General features: G+C 46.4%; 1 protein-coding gene across 3 annotated transcripts in view; it reads left to right on the forward strand.

Moving 5' to 3' along the window:
- Nucleotides 1-16,404, forward strand: part of BCO1 (beta-carotene oxygenase 1) — a 145,776-nt gene that overhangs the window by 94,161 nt on the left and 35,211 nt on the right. For 2 of the 3 annotated variants that reach the window (XM_048816584.2, XM_075118438.1), the window contains one exon: nt 11,640-12,819. In XM_048816584.2, the coding sequence (XP_048672541.1) occupies nt 12,756-12,819 (64 nt within the window). In that variant the 5' untranslated portion in view covers nt 11,640-12,755. Of the gene's footprint in view, nt 1-11,639; nt 12,820-15,431; nt 15,590-16,404 lie in introns of those variants that run through there. The other variant, XM_075118439.1, reaches the window with a different exon arrangement.

Raw genomic sequence — 16,404 nt, forward strand, 5'->3', positions numbered from 1 at the left:
CGCTGCCCATTGTAATTCTGGGATAAGCTCCCAGTGCATGATGGGACAAAACCATTCTCACGGGTGTTTCTGGGTGTGTGTCATCAGTCGCTCCTCCCTCCATGAAAGCTACGGCAGACAATCGTTTCGCGCCTTTTTGGTATGCAGATGCCATACTGCTTTCAGCAGACAGTGCAGTATGGTGCACCGCAGCTCTCCTGCTACTGTGAATCCACCTCGCATTTCCTCTCCTCTTCCTATGTGATCTCTATAATATCTACTCTTTCTCTTCAACTGCTTCTGCTGCCAACTCTGCTCATCCATCATGAACCAAGCAGCACAGCTTCTGCCGCCAACTCTGCTCTCCTGCTCTTGCTGCGCGACCGAGCCTCTCCATGTTGTCTGCCCTGGGCTCCCGCCTCCTTGGAAGCTACAGAAGACAACCATTTCCTGCCTTTTTTTTTGGCTATCATGAATCGAACAGCACCTCTTCCGCTGCCACTCTGCTCTCCTAGGTTTTGCGCCCTTTTTCCAGGATTACCCATGCAGGTGCCATAGCGCAGCAAGCATAGAGCCCGCTCAGGTGTCCGCTGCAGTTTTCACCATTGTAAATACCTTGCGCATTATCCAGCAGTACGTGCAGTTCCTGCAAAACCGGGCGAGGAAGCGACAACAGTGCAATTACGATACTGATGACGACATGGACACAGGTGTTCCTAGAAGCACGGCATGTGGCAATTGGGAGATCATGGTGGTGTTGGGCCATGCCATGGAACGCCGTGGAACGCCGATTCTGGGCCCGGGAAACAAGCACAGACTGGTGGGACTACATAGCGTGGCAGGTATGGGATGATTCCCAGTGGCTGCGAAACTTTCATATGCGTAGGGCCACTTTCATGGAACTTTGACTTGCTGTCCCCTGCCCTGAAGTGCAAAGACACCAAAATGAGAGCAGCCCTCACAATTGAGAAGCAAGTGGCCATAGCCCTGGGGAAGCTTGCAATGCCCAACAGCTACCAGTCAGTCATGAATTAGTTTGGAGTGGGCAAATCTACTGTGGGGGATGCTGTGCTGCAAGTAGCCAACGCAATCCTTGACCAGCTGCTATCAAGGGTAGTAATTATGGGGAAATGTGCAGACCACTGTGGATGGCTTTAATGCGCTGGGTTCCCTAACTGCAGCGGGGTAACAGACGGAAAGCATATCCCTATCTTGGCCCCAGCACACCAGGGCAGCCTCTACGTCAACTGCAAGGAGTACTTTTCTATGGTGCTGCAAGCACTGGTGGATCACAAGGGACATTTCACTGACATCACTGTGGGATGGCTGGGAAAGGTGCATGATGCTCACATCTTCAGGAACTCTGGTCTGTTTGAGCAGCTGCAGGAAGGGACTTGCTTCCAAGACCAGTAAATTACTGTTGGGGATGATGAAATGCCTATAGTTATCCTCGGGGTGCAGCCTACCCCTTAATGCCGTGGCTCCTGAAGCTGTACACAGGCACCCTGGACGGGAGTAAGGAGCAGTTCAACTATAGGCTGAGCAAATGCAGAATGGTCATAGAATGTGCTTTTGGGTGTCTGAAAGCACGCTGGCACAGTTTACTGACTCAGTTAGATCTCAGCACAACGAATATTCCAATTGTAATTGCTGCTTGTTGTGTGCTCCACAATATCTGTGAGAGTAAGGGGGAGACATTTATGGTGGGGTAGGAGGTTGAGGCAACTTGCTTAACAGCCAGTTTCACACAGCCAGACAACAGGGCGATTAGAAGAGCACAGCAGGGTGCGCTGCGCATCAGAGAAGCTGTGAAAGCAAGTTTTATGACTGGCCAGGGTACAGTGTGATAGTTGTTTTTCTCTTGAAGTTAGCCGCCCCCTATATCTATATAGCTAGATACATGAAAGGAAATAAAGTCACAATAGTTTAAAAACCGTTCTTTATTATTTGTTGCACAACACATTGAGAGAAATGAGAAGGTAGAGCGGGGGCGGGATTTGGTTAGAGGGGTGGAGGAGGAGGGAAGGGCAAGTCCAGAAACCAAATAAAAATTTAGGATTTGCCAGCCTTCTGGTGCTTTGTACAATCCTCTGGGGTTGAGTGTGTGGGTCGCCGTAGCCTTCCCCACCCCTGTGTTCTTGGGCGTCTGGGTGAGGATGCTATGGAACTTGGGGAGGAGGGAGGGCGGTTATACAGGGTTGCAGTAGCGGTCTGTGGTCTTGCTGCCTTTCCTGCATTAGATCCACCATACAGCGGAGCATGTCAGTTTGCTCCCCTATGAGCTTGACCATAGCATCCTGCCTGCTCTCATCGCGTGCGTCCCTCCTCTCTTCATGTTCATGTAATGCTGTATAGGACTCGGCAATTGTTTGCCTCCACGCATTCAGCTGGGCCCTATCATTGCTGGGGGACTGCAAGAGCTCGGTAGACATGTAGTCTCAAGTTCATTTTTTCCACCTTCTAACCTGGACCAGCCTCTGGGACGGAGTAGATAGGGGCGTTGAAACATTTTTACTTGCGGGAGGAGGAAAAGGGAGGGTAGTATTTTAAAAGATAAATTTTAGAGAACAAAGGGGACACTCTTTCTCAGTGAAACAGGCAATTCATAGTACACACCACATGTTCTTTCTGTACAAGGTTGTATTTTGCTTCCTTATACTGAAGTGCCTGCCACTTTGGTTTGAGTAAGCCATCACATGCAGCTGGGCAACAGAATTCAGCTTGAGGCAGTCATGGTAAGCCCTAGGGGCATGCAGGGTTCTGCTTCTTCCACATTCATTTCAATGCTTTCAAACAGCCGGGCCCCCTTTCTCATAGCAAGCAATGCCTGGTGGGTTTGCGATATAAAAGGAGGGCCTGCAGGCTGCCTGGGATGATTGCTTCACACAACCCCCGCCCCCACCACATGGCTCCGATGAGGCTCTGAGCAGGGATGAACCCTTTAAACTAAACGCGAACAGCCCAGCACGGCTGGGTTTCCCCTCACCCCCACCGCATGGCTCCAATCAGGCACACTCACCAGAAGTGCTTTCTCCAGGGTCATGGTCCAGGAGCATGCCTTGGGAGTGGGGGGTGGCTATTGGCTCCGGCGTTAAGAATAGTTCCTGGCTAGGGGGGAAAACGGATTCCCCACTTGCCGCCTTTGCACTGTCCTCCTCCTCTTTGTCCTCCAATAACTCATCCTCCTCGCTCTGTGCAACTCCCCCCCCTTGCAGGTGTCCACGGACAGTGGTGAGGTAGTGGTGTCGTCACCCCCCATAACTGCATGCAGCTCACGGTAGAAGCAGCATGTATGGGGCTGTGACCCAGAGCACCCATTCGCCTCCCTGGCTTTTTGGTATGCTTGCCTGAGCGCCTTGATTTTTGTACGACTGCGCTATGTCCCTGGAGTAACCTCTTTCTGTCATGGCCCTGGAGACTTTAGCATATGTATTTGCATTCCTTTTTTTGGAACGTAGTTCTGCCATAACAGATTAGCCTCCCCAACATGCAATGAGATCCAGTACCTCCCGTTTGGACCATGCTGGAGCTTGTCTGCAAATCTGGGACTGCGTGGTCTCTTGTGATGGTGGACTGTGCATGGTTGCCTGTGATGGTGGACTGTGCTGATGGTCACCTGTGCTGATGAGCTCGCCACGGTGACAAACAGGAATTGAAATTCAAAAGTTCCCGGGGCTTTTACAGCCTACCTGGCTAGTGCATTGGAGTGAACAGTGTTGTCCAGAGCAGTCACGGGAGCATTCTGGGATAGCTCCCGGAGGCCAATAACGCCAAATTGCATCCACGGTACCTGTAACCCAGAACTGTGATCTCGATTTTAGCGCTACTCCACTTGTCGAGGTGGAGTACGGAAACCGGATTAAAGAGCCCTTTAAATCAACAAAACCAGTTTGGTTGTATGGATGGACTCAGTTTTATTTTGAATTAACTAGGCTAATTCCAAAATAACCATGTACTGTAGACCAGGTGTGTCATAAATATAAAGGGAAGGGTAAACCCCTTTGAAATCCCTCCTGGCCAGGGGAAAGCTCCTCTCACCTGTAAAGGGTTAAGAAGCTAAAGGTAACCTCGCTGGCACCTGACCAAAATGACCAATGAAGAGACAAGATACTTTCAAAAGCTGGGAGGAGGGAGAGAAACAAAGGGTCTGTGTCTGTCTGTGTGCTGCTCTTGCCAGGGACAGAACAGGAATGGAGTCTTAGAACTTTTAGTAAGTAATCTAGCTAGGTATGTGTTAGATTATGATTTCTTTAAATGGCTGAGAAAAGAATTGTGCTGAATAGAATAACTATTTCTGTCTGTGTATCTTTTTTGTAACTTAAGGTTTTGCCTAGAGGGGTTCTCTATGTTTTTGAATCTAATTACCCTGTAAGATATCTACCATCCTGATTTTACAGGGGGGATTTCTTTATTCCTATTTACTTCTATTTTTTATTAAAAGTCTTCTTGTAAAAAACTGAATGCTTTTTCATTGTTCTCAGATCCAAGGGTTTGGGTCTGTGGTCACCTATGCAAATTGGTGAGGCTTTTTATCCAACATTTCCCAGGAAAGGGGGGGTGCAAGTGTTGGGAGGATTGTTCATTGTTCTTAAGATCCAAGGGTCTGGGTCTGTAGTCACCCAGGCAAATTGGTGAGGCTTTTTACCAAACCTTGTCCAGGAAGTGGGGTGCCAGGTTTTGGGAAGTATTTTGGGGGGAAAGACGCGTCCAAACAGCTCTTCCCCAGTAACCAGTATTAGTTTGGTGGTGGTAGCGGCCAGTCCAAGGACAACGGGTGGAATATTTTGTACCTTGGGGAAGTTTTGACCTAAGCTGGTAAAGATAAGCTTAGGAGGTTTTTCATGCAGGTCCCCACATCTGTACCCTAGAGTTCAGAGTGGGGGAGGAACCTTGACATGGTGGCATAGTGGTGGGATTAACCTGAAATCATTTTGAGATCCAGTTGAGATTTTTTGAACTAGAAATACAGATTTTAAAAAGGAAATTTTTTTTTCCTTTGGAAAGGAAGTCCAGAAAGCAGCTGAAACTGAAAGCAGCTTGGTTTTTCTCTGCTTTGTGGCCAAGCAGAGACAAAAGGGGATTATCTTTGTGAATTGCAGGTTTTCTTTGCCTGGAGGCAGGGTACTTAACTCCTGCAGGGAAATTCACAGTCTTCCAACCCAGAGTTTTCTTTTTTCTTTTCTTCCTAAAAGTAAATAGGGGGTGTGTGTTCTACCCATTTGCCTGGAGACAAAAGTGGCAGGGTTTTTTTTTTTGGATTTTGATTTTTTTGTTTTACAAGGAGCACAGGTTTGAAAAGGAATTTTTTTTTCCTTTGGCTGCTGGTAAGCAGGTTTCCAAGTAGTTGGAGGTTTTTTGCTTTGATTTGGGCCCAGAGCAGAGACAAGGGAATTGTCTTTTTCTGTAGGCTGACAATCACTATCAGAGAATAGGTATTCTATTCCAGCACAGCAAAATTTTACAGCCAAGTTTTGTTTGTTTATTTCTAAACCTTGGGTGTAAAGTTAGTTAAAAACAGAGAGGTTAGAATGACAAAATCCACGGCTTGACAAAAGCTGGAACTAGCCAGATTTCAGGCTGCGGAAAAACAAAGGGAACATGAAAGACAGATAGAACTCATGCGGCTGAAAATGGAAGCAAGGGCCAAAGAACTGGAGGAGAAGGAAAAAGAGAGGAAGCATGTGGAGGAGGTGGAGAAGATAAAGGCTCAGCGGAATATCCCAACAAACCCTAGCAATCCTTCTCCAAGTACCACTTCCCATCCCAGAAAGTTCCCCACCTACAAGGCAGGTGATGATACTGAGGCCTTCTTAGAAAACTTCGAAAGGGCCTGCCTTGGGTACAACATCTCTACTGACCAATACATGGTAGAGCTGAGGCCGCAGCTCAGTGGACCCTTAGCTGAGGTGGCAGCTGAAATGCCTAAAGAACACATGAACAAGTATGAACTGTTTAAATCCAAGGCGAGAGTCAGAATGGGGATAACACCCGAGCAGTCTCGTTGGAGGTTCAGAGCCCTAAGGTGGAAACCAGACATGTCATTTACCCGACATGCCTACCACATTGTGAAACATTGGGATGCCTGGATATCAGGAGCAAGTGTTGACTCTCCAGTAAATTTGCCCTTCCTAATGCAAATGGAACAATTCTTAGAGGGTGTTCCTGAGGAAATAGAAAGATACATCCTAGATGGGAAACCCAAAACTGTAATCGAGGCAGGAGAGATTGGAGCCAGATGGGTGGAGGTGGCAGAGAAGAAGAAAACTGGTAGCAGTTGGAGCGGAGACCAGAAGGGACCACCCCAGACCACACCCTATTACCGGGGGCCGCCCAAAGCCCCACCTACCTCCCAAAGAACCCTCCAGACCCCTTATCGTCCCACCACCCCGTTCTCCAGCAACCCTCCTCGCCCCAGTGACCCGTCAGCTGGACGATGTTTTAAATGTAATGAGCTGGGGCATGTAAAGGCCAACTGCCCCAAGAACCCCAACAGATTACAGTTCATTGCACCGGAATCACACCAGAGGTCCACAGGCCCAGATACCTCCCAGATACCCTTGGAGCGGAGGGAAACTGTGAGTGTGGGCGGGAAGAAGGTCACCGCGTGGAGGGACACCGGAGCACAAGTGTCAGCTATCCATGCTTCCTTAGTGGACCCCAATTTAATCAACCCAGAGATCCAAGTGACGATTCAACCCTTCAAGTCCAACTCTTTCAATTTGCCTACAGCCAAGTTGCCTGTCCAGTACAAGGGCTGGTCAGGAATGTGGACTTTTGCAGTCTATGATGATTATCCCATCCCCATGCTGTTGGGGGAAGACTTGGCCAAGCATGTGAAGCAGGCCAAGAGGGTGGGAATGGTCACCCGCAGCCAGGCTAAACAAGCCGTGAGGCCTAGCTCTGTTCCGGAAACTTCTATCAGGACCTGGTCAGAGGTGATGGACCTGGACCCCAGGCCAATGTCTGCAACAGCAGTCGTGGATCCAGTCCCAGAGACCCAGACGGAACCAGTCCCAGAACCGGAACCAGCCGAACAACCAACACCAGACCCCGTATCAGCACTGAATCCAGTACTTGCCACCTCAACACCAGAGGGCCCCACCGAACCTGAACTGGCAGCAGCCGATAACCCTACACAAGAGGCTCAGCCGGAGCCTGAATCCCAACATAGTGCACCAGCGGAGAGCGGTTCACAGTCAACAGAAACAGCTCCATCCCCTATATCGCTTCCAGAGGGACCAAGCCTAGGTCCACAATCCCATGAGGAACTGATGTCTCCAGCATCAAGGGAACAGTTCCAGACCGAACAGGAAGCAGATGAAAGCCTCCAGAGAGCTTGGACGGCGGCACGGAGCAACCCACCGCCTCTCAGCTCTTCTAATCGATCCAGGTTTGTTATAGAAAGAGGACTTTTATACAAGGAAACTCTTTCTGGGGGACACCAGGAAGACTGGCATCCTCAGAGACAGTTGGTAGTTCCAACTAAATACCGGGCCAAGCTCTTGAGCTTAGCCCATGATCACCCTAGTGGCCATGCTGGGGTGAACAGGACCAAAGACCGTTTGGGGGGGTCATTCCACTGGGAGGGAATGGGCAAGGATGTTTCTACCTATGTCCAGTCTTGTGAGGTGTGCCAAAGAGTGGGAAAACCCCAAGACCAGGTCAAAGCCCCTCTACAACCACTCCCCATCATTGAAGTTCCATTTCAGCGAGTAGCTGTGGATATTCTGGGTCCTTTTCCGAAAAAGACACCCAGAGGAAAGCAGTACATACTGACTTTCATGGATTTTGCCACCCAATGGCCGGAAGCAGTAGCTCTAAGCAACACCAGGGCTAAAAGTGTGTGCCAGGCACTAGCAGACATTTTTGCCAGGGTAGGTTGGCCCTCCGACATCCTCACAGATGCAGGGACTAATTTCCTGGCAGGAACTATGAAAAACCTTTGGGAAGCTCATGGGGTAAATCACTTGGTTGCCACTCCTTACCATCATCAAACAAATGGCATGGTGGAGAAGTTTAATGGAACTTTGGGGGCCATGATACGTAAATTCGTAAATGAGCACTCCAATGATTGGGACCTAGTATTGCAGCAGTTGCTCTTCGCCTACAGAGCTGTACCACATCCCAGTTTAGGGTTTTCCCCATTTGAACTTGTATATGGCCGTGAGGTTAAGGGGCCATTGCAGTTGGTGAAGCAGCAATGGGAGGGATTTACACCTTCTCCAGAAACTAACATTCTGGACTTTGTAACCAACCTACAAAACACCCTCCGAACCTCTTTAGCCCTTGCTAAAGAAAACTTACAGGATGCTCAAAAAGAGCAAAAAGCCTGGTATGATAAACATGCCAGAGAGCGTTCCTTCAAAGTAGGAGACCAGGTCATGGTCTTAAAGGTGCTCCAGGCCCATAAAATGGAAGCATCGTGGGAAGGGCCATTCATGGTCCAGGAGCGCCTGGGAGCTGTTAATTATCTCATAGCATTCCCCACCTCCAACCGAAAGCCTAAGGTGTACCATATTAATTCTCTAAAGCGCTTTTATTCCAGAGAATTAAAGGTTTGTCAGTTTACAGCCCAGGGAGGAGACGACGCTGAGTGGCCTGAAGGTGTCTACTACGAAGGGAAATGTGCTGGTGGTGTGGAAGAGGTGAACCTCTCCATGACCCTTGGGCGTATGCAGCGACAGCAGATCCAGGAGCTGTGCACTAGCTACGCGCCAACGTTCTCAGCCACCCCAGGACTGACTGAACGGGCATACCACTCCATTGACACAGGTAATGCTCACCCAATTAGGGTCCAACCTTACCGGGTGTCTCCTCAAGCTAAAACTGCTATAGAACGGGAGATCCAGGATATGTTACAGATGGGTGTAATCCGCCCCTCTGAAAGTGCATGGGCATCTCCAGTGGTTCTAGTTCCCAAACCAGATGGGGAAATACGTTTTTGCGTGGACTACCGTAAGCTAAATGCTGTAACTTGCCCAGACAACTATCCAATGCCACGCACAGATGAACTATTAGAGAAACTGGGACGGGCCCAGTTCATCTCTACCTTGGACTTAACCAAGGGGTACTGGCAGGTACCGCTAGATGAATCTGCCAAGGAAAGGTCAGCCTTCATCACACATCTCGGGCTGTATGAATTTAATGTACTCCCTTTCGGGCTGCGAAATGCACCCGCCACTTTCCAAAGACTTGTAGATGGTCTCCTAGCGGGATTAGGAGAATATGCAGTCGCCTACCTTGACGATGTGGCCATATTTTCGGATTCCTGGGCAGACCACCTGGAACATCTACAAAAAGTCCTTGAGCGCATAAGGGAGGCAGGACTAACTGTTAAGGCTAAGAAGTGTCAAATAGGCCTAAACAGAGTGACTTACCTTGGACACCAGGTGGGTCAAGGAACTATCAGCCCCCTACAGGCCAAAGTGGATGCTATCCAAAAGTGGCCTGTCCCAAAGTCAAAGAAACAGGTTCAATCCTTCTTAGGCTTGGCTGGTTATTACAGACGATTTGTACCGCACTACAGCCAAATCGCTGCCCCACTGACAGACCTAACCAAAAAGAAACAGCCAAATGCTGTTCAGTGGACCGGAAAGTGTCAGAAGGCCTTTAACAAGCTTAAAGCGACACTCATGTCTGACCCTGTACTAAGGGCCCCAGACTTTGACAAACCGTTCCTAGTAACCACAGATGCGTCCGAGCGTGGTGTGGGAGCAGTTTTAATGCAGAAAGGACCTGATCAAGAATTCCACCCTGTAGTGTTTCTCAGCAAAAAACTGTCTGAGAGGGAAAGCAACTGGTCAGTCACTGAAAAAGAATGTTACGCCATTGTCTACGCTCCGGAAAAGCTACGCCCATATGTTTGGGGACGGCGTTTCCACCTGCAAACTCACCATGCTGCACTGAAGTGGCTTCACACCGTCAAGGAAACTAACAAAAAACTTCTTCGGTGGAGTTTAGCTCTCCAAGATTTTGATTTTGACGTCCAACACATCTCAGGAGCTTCTAACAAAGTGGCTGATGCACTCTCCCGTGAAAGTTTCCCAGAATCAACTGGTTAAAATCGTCCTTGAGATGTGGAAAATATTGTTAGTCTTTATGTACTTCGTAGTATATTTAGAGATGCATGTGTCTTATTAACTCTGTTTTTCCTAGAGCTCCAGGAAGAAATCCCAGCCAGTGTTTCACCCTAGCTGAGATTTGGGGGGCGTGTCATAAATATAAAGGGAAGGGTAAACCCCTTTGAAATCCCTCCTGGCCAGGGGAAAGCTCCTCTCACCTGTAAAGGGCTAAGAAGCTAAAGGTAACCTCGCTGGCACCTGACCAAAATGACCAATGAGGAGACAAGATACTTTCAAAAGCTGGGAGGAGGGAGAGGAACAAAGGGTCTGTGTCTGTCTGTGTGCTGCTCTTGCCAGGGACAGAACAGGAATGGAGTCTTAGAACTTTTAGTAAGTAATCTAGCTAGGTATGTGTTAGATTATGATTTCTTTAAATGGCTGAGAAAAGAATTGTGCTGAATAGAATAACTATTTCTGTCTGTGTATCTTTTTTGTAACTTAAGGTTTTGCCTAGAGGGGTTCTCTATGTTTTTGAATCTAATTACCCTGTAAGATATCTACCATCCTGATTTTACAGGGGGGATTTCTTTATTTCTATTTACTTCTATTTTTATTAAAAGTCTTCTTGTAGAAAACTGAATGCTTTTTCATTGTTCTCAGATCCAAGGGTTTGGGTCTGTGGTCACCTATGCAAATTGGTGAGGCTTTTTATCCAACATTTCCCAGGAAAGGGGGGGTGCAAGTGTTGGGAGGATTGTTCATTGTTCTTAAAATCCAAGGGTCTGGGTCTGTAGTCACCTAGGCAAATTGGTGAGGCTTTTTACCAAACCTTGTCCAGGAAGTGGGGTGCAAGGTTTTGGGAAGTATTTTGGGGGGAAAGACGCGTCCAAACAGCTCTTCCCCAGTAACCAGTATTAGTTTGGTGGTGGTAGCGGCCAGTCCAAGGACAACGGGTGGAATATTTTGTACCTTGGGGAAGTTTTGACCTAAGCTGGTAAAGATAAGCTTAGGAGGTTTTTCATGCAGGTCCCCACATCTGTACCCTAGAGTTCAGAGTGGGGGAGGAACCTTGACAAGGCGTCAGACTCCTTGGGACTGATTCTCAGTGACTTCCTTCCTGACCTTTGGGAGGTGAGGAGAAAAGGTGGTTTTAAGCCATCGTTGTGCTCCCCATTTTCTGGGACTGTGCAGGGACCTGTTTGGCTCCTGATGTAATTTAGATCAGACTCTGCTTTATGTTCTGCTTCCCCTGCTCCCTTATTTGCCCTGTGCAGTATACTCTGGCCATGCCCTCCTCACCAGGGCAGGGAACAGGACCAGTGGAGAGCCTTATGTTGCAAGAGAGGCTCTTTGCACAGGGGGAAATGGGTGTAATGTGAGAATCAGGCCCCTTATCTTTCCTCCCAAATGCTCTCCATTCTCTATCACTGCTAACAAACCCATTACTCAACCTTTGATTCCTCCCCTCTCAAGCCCTCACTGTTAAAATCCTTGTGCTTCTTCACTAATGTTACAGACTCCAGCAAAGCACCTTTATTTCCATATTTAGAAGCTGTTTTGTGTTAATGTATTATCCTTTATTTCTGGTGGATCCCACAGTGTGTGAGGTGTCTTCCAAATGGAGAAGAAGGCGTGATAACTGCCTTGAGGAACTGTGCAGTGTGAAGGCAGACCTGTGGGAAGACTGCGAGTAAGGATAAAAGGAGCAATATCCACAAGGAAGCAAGAGCTGTCATAAGTAATGAAAGCTACATTTTACGTAAAATAAGCATGTAAATATTTTCATTGCTTAATCAGCTATTAGGAGGTGATTTATACATATTATGGGAACAAATAAGTCTCTGACTTCCAAGGTAATCTCATATGAAGTTGTATAATATTCAGTTGTACAAGGAGTCTTATCGTTCATGTTAAATGTAGTCCCTTGGTTTGCTCAGCAATCACATGATTTATATTGAAATAATTCTTTGACGGGAGGATTTCAAAATGAACAACACTGGAATCAGCTCAGAACCTAATCTTGAAACAAAAGCAGTGAAGTTAAAACTCCTTTTAAAAAAAAAGATCTCTAACCCCACTTCACTCAAATCACACAACGGTATGTATGTTACAACCCTTGTTTGTGAAGACAGCCATTTGTCATTCAGAGAGGTGCCCTTTAGCTTACTTTCCAACAGTCTGGTCAAAAAATAAAACACAGAGCACTGCACTGATCATTTTCTGCTAATTCTTAGAATGGCACAAGCTTGTATTCCAGAGAGAAGGATGTGATCAACTCTGGAGACTTTTTTTTTATTAGCTTCTAAAAACAGGATCATAGTAGCAGGTGGAGATTTCTTTTGCTCTTTCCTTCAACATTGTCATATGGGCAAGGATCCCTATCTAATCAATATCTAAAGTTTCTCAGAATCCCTGGGATTCAGGTGGGATCAGACAATAACTCCCTGCCGAACTGATCTCTTGTTCAATCATGAGCAACACGACAAATGAATTAGTTCTCTCTGTCCATCAAAGGAGCTGAGATTAAGAGTTAAGTGTGGAGAGGGAGGGAGAGAATTATAGTATTACGTGCTATCAGTCACCAGCAGCTGGCTGGAGGTGCACTTTGGCCCTATAAATAACAGGAAAGAACTGTTCTCAGCCCAGTCAGAGGGGATACCACAAGAGCAACACCAGCTGTGCAGCGGATATACAAGAAGTTTAAGTGCAGCAGACATGGATGTGATCTTTGGTAGAAATAAAGAGGAGCACCCAGAGCCCATAAAGGCAGAGGTGAAAGGTAAGGAAAATCTCGTCCAAACTGGGTGGGTATTTTTGTGTTTTCAAATGAGTTAATAATCTAGCACTTGTTTCCCCAAGACAACACTGAAAAGGGGAACTGCTGGGTCTAATGAAAGGGAGACTATGAGAGAGAGGTGAATGGCTGTTTAGAAGATTGAGATCAGATCGAATTTCTATCCCCTAATTGCAGGACTTTTCTCACTTTATGGACATTTTTGGATGTATGTTTCCTGTAAGTAAGTTTGAAAAGGAGTCACTGAAACTGGTGGTTGCCGACAAAGTCAGGTAGATTCAGATCTGGTGCCACCCCCCTTCCCCCCCTTTCTTTGTCCTTTCAGTTTCTCTCTTTCTGTAGTCCGTCACTAGCCTCTAGTCACTTTCTCCATGTTGCAGTTCAGAGAAGTGGCTGACATTGTCATTTTCACTTCCTGGAGTCAGAGCGGGACACTGTAACAGTTTGTAGAACTGTTTCTAAAGACAAATAGAAAGGCAGACATAATTAATGCCAAGTGGCTTTATTACAAAGAGAGCAGAACAAACCAGAGAAAAGAACGGTTTTCCTGAGTCAGGATAATTTAAAGTCATGTGATTTAAGTGGGTGATTTAATGAAAAAATATATATATATTTGTAGAATGCATTTTGGGTGAAGGTCAAGGTTCCTTCCCCACTCTGAATTCTAGGGTACATGAAATTCTTGGGTAACCTGCATGAAAAACCCCCTAAGCTTATTTTTACCAGCTGAGGTTAAAACTTCCCCAAGGTACAAACTATTTTACCTTTTGCCCTTGGACTTTATTGCTGCCACCACCAAGCATCTAACAAATATATAACAGGGAAAGAGCCCGCTTGGAAACGTCTTCCCCGCCCCCACAAATCCTCCCAAACCCTACACCCTCTTTCCTGGGGAAGGCTTGATAAAAATCCTCACCAATTTGCATAGGTGAACACAGACCCAAACCCTTGGATCTTAAGAACAATGAAAAAGCAATCAGGTTCTTAAAAGAAGAATTTTAATTGAAGAAAAAGTAAAAGAATCACCTCTGTAAAATCAGGATGGTAAATATCTTTCCGGGTAATCAGATTCAAAACATAGAGAATCCCTCTAGGCAAAACCTTAAGTTACAAAAAGACACAAAAACAGGAATATACATTCCATTCAGCACAGCTTATTTTATCAGCCATTTAAACAAAACAGAATCTAACGCATATCTAGCTAGATTACTTACTAAGTTCTAAGACTCCATTCCTTTTCTGTTCCTGGGAAAAGCATCACACAGACCAAGAGAACCTTTGTTTCTCTCCCTCCCCCACCCGGCCCCTCCAGCTTTGAAAGTATCTTGTCTCCTCATTGGTCATTTTGGTCAGGTGCTGGCAAGGTTATCCTAGCTTCTTAACCCTTTACAGGTGAAAGGGTTTTTCCTCTGGCCAGGAGGTGTTTACCCTTTCCTTTATATTTATGACAGAAGTCATTTCAGTAGATACTGTGTCCATGGTTAGTATTTTTGCCTTGATTTGATTGCCACATTTTATCTCATTCTAAAGAGTTTTGTGATGCAGCGAGGTGAAGAATGATTTATAAAGAGTGCTGGTTGTCAGAACAGCAAGTAGGCAAAAGTGGCACCTTCTGAATCAACAGATCTGCCCCTGGTGTGAATTCAGAATCATGTCGTCTGATGTTAGAGACAAAAACAAGATTTTATTGCTTTTCACTCCTGTAGTCATGGCTAACACAGATAAGGGGTGAGCTGGATTCTATGTTCTCTGGCTTGCAATCCTCAACCAGAATTGCTTAAAATCTCACCTGCAAAATCTTTGTTAGTAGAGATGCAGTGCCTCAGAGGACCCAACTTGACTCTCAGATTCCAGGTTTAGGTCATGGTGCAGAGACAATGAACACAGAATCCCACAATGCTGATTTTTAAAGTCACTTTTCAGAATAGAACACACTTAAAACAGATGATGGTCCAGTTACTTATTGATTGAGGAAACAAAGAAAATCTTTAAACATTCAATATTTTTTTCAGTCAGCTATGCACACCTCCCCTTCTCTGTATTTTTCAGTGGCTTCTATTATCACTCACTCTATGTACTGATCTCAGTCTGCATCTGAGGCCTTTATTTGGCTTTCCTTCTTTCCAGGAATTTAACTCGCAACTCACTGTGCTATCCTATTGTGAAAGTAGAATGAATTATATTGAAATTATAATTCATTAAAGAAATGCTGCTTGAAGGGTTTGTTGAAATATAGTTGTCAGGAAGAGAAACATTAAGGAGTGTGAGACAATGGGTCCTCAAACTAATTAACTTAGAGCTCCTACTGAACTAGGAGATTGGTAAACGTTAGTATGCAAATAAGATATGTATGTATATTTGTCAGTTTCTGCTTTCTTTTGTCTCTTATGTTAAATTGGCTTTGGCTTAGCTGTATAAATAAGTTATCTTGAGCCTCAGAGAGGGCTCACATCTGGGTGCATCAGCAAAGCACTTCGCTAATAAACAGAGTGGTCTGACAAATTATGTGAGTCCTGAATCTGACTTTGACAATTTGGAGGTTCCACTGAGATGGCAACCGTCTTCTCCGGGGCTGTGTGACTCCTGACTGTTCTTAGGATGGCCATAGCAAGCCGGCACCTGGGCATTTGGCCCGAGCGGTCCTCTGCCGGAACGGAAGGGTACATGACCACAGTGAAGTCTACACCATCGAACCTGTTGGTTCCCACTCTGTTCTGGTAGGGATCCCGGGATCTGACATCAGGAATATGGTCAGGTAATTATTTCTGTGTTTTGTCCGGACTGAGGACTGTCTTGTCTCTGTGTCTATCCGTCCTCCCTGTGGTGTGTTTGAGTCTGGGTGCCGTCTCCGTCAGGGGATCGGCTGACCAAAGGGTTCCTGTCCCCACGGTCTGAGTGAGTGAAATCTGCACAATCGCAGCCGCACCGCGCCTTGGGTAAAACCCTTGGTGTGAAAGCAAGGGCGATTGAGGCAGTAGCCTGTGGGCTCCTTTTGTGTTTGCACCGGGCATCGCTCTGACGAACCCAACTTTCCTTCTTGTGTGATTGGTGTGTAAAGTCCTCCTGTATGGGTAACCAGGCGTCTAAGTCGGGACAGTTCCCTAAAGGAACGCCGGCTCAGTTTATGTATTTTAGGAAGAGTCTGGACTCCTGTAAATTTCTGGAAAAATGGTCTAGGCTAAGGGGGTCAGGTAGAGTGGCTACTACCACCACTACGCTTCTGTCCCCAGAAGCCTTTACAGCTATTCTGAGGGAAAATGGGCCCTTTTCCCACAGAAATGGTCTATAAGGGACTGCTGCAGGCAGAGAGAGAATCTGATCAAAATTGTTTGACGATTGGGTAATGTAATCAAAATCACTAAAGGATGTAAGGAGTTTCTATTGGAACTTAACTTGGCTGCTCCTGGTTGTGTCTAGTTGTACAAGATGGAAGTGTAATCGGGGTACAGTTGTGTAAAAGAGTAATCACAATGCAAGGGATGTTAGGCAAAAGAGAATTTTGTGTGTGTGTATAGTGCTAAAATCTGAAGCTGTCTCAGCTATTACCTGAGAATAAACTTATAGCTTGGT

Source organism: Caretta caretta, chromosome 12, assembly GCF_965140235.1.
Source record: "Caretta caretta isolate rCarCar2 chromosome 12, rCarCar1.hap1, whole genome shotgun sequence".
Taxonomy (NCBI): Eukaryota; Metazoa; Chordata; order Testudines; family Cheloniidae; genus Caretta; species Caretta caretta.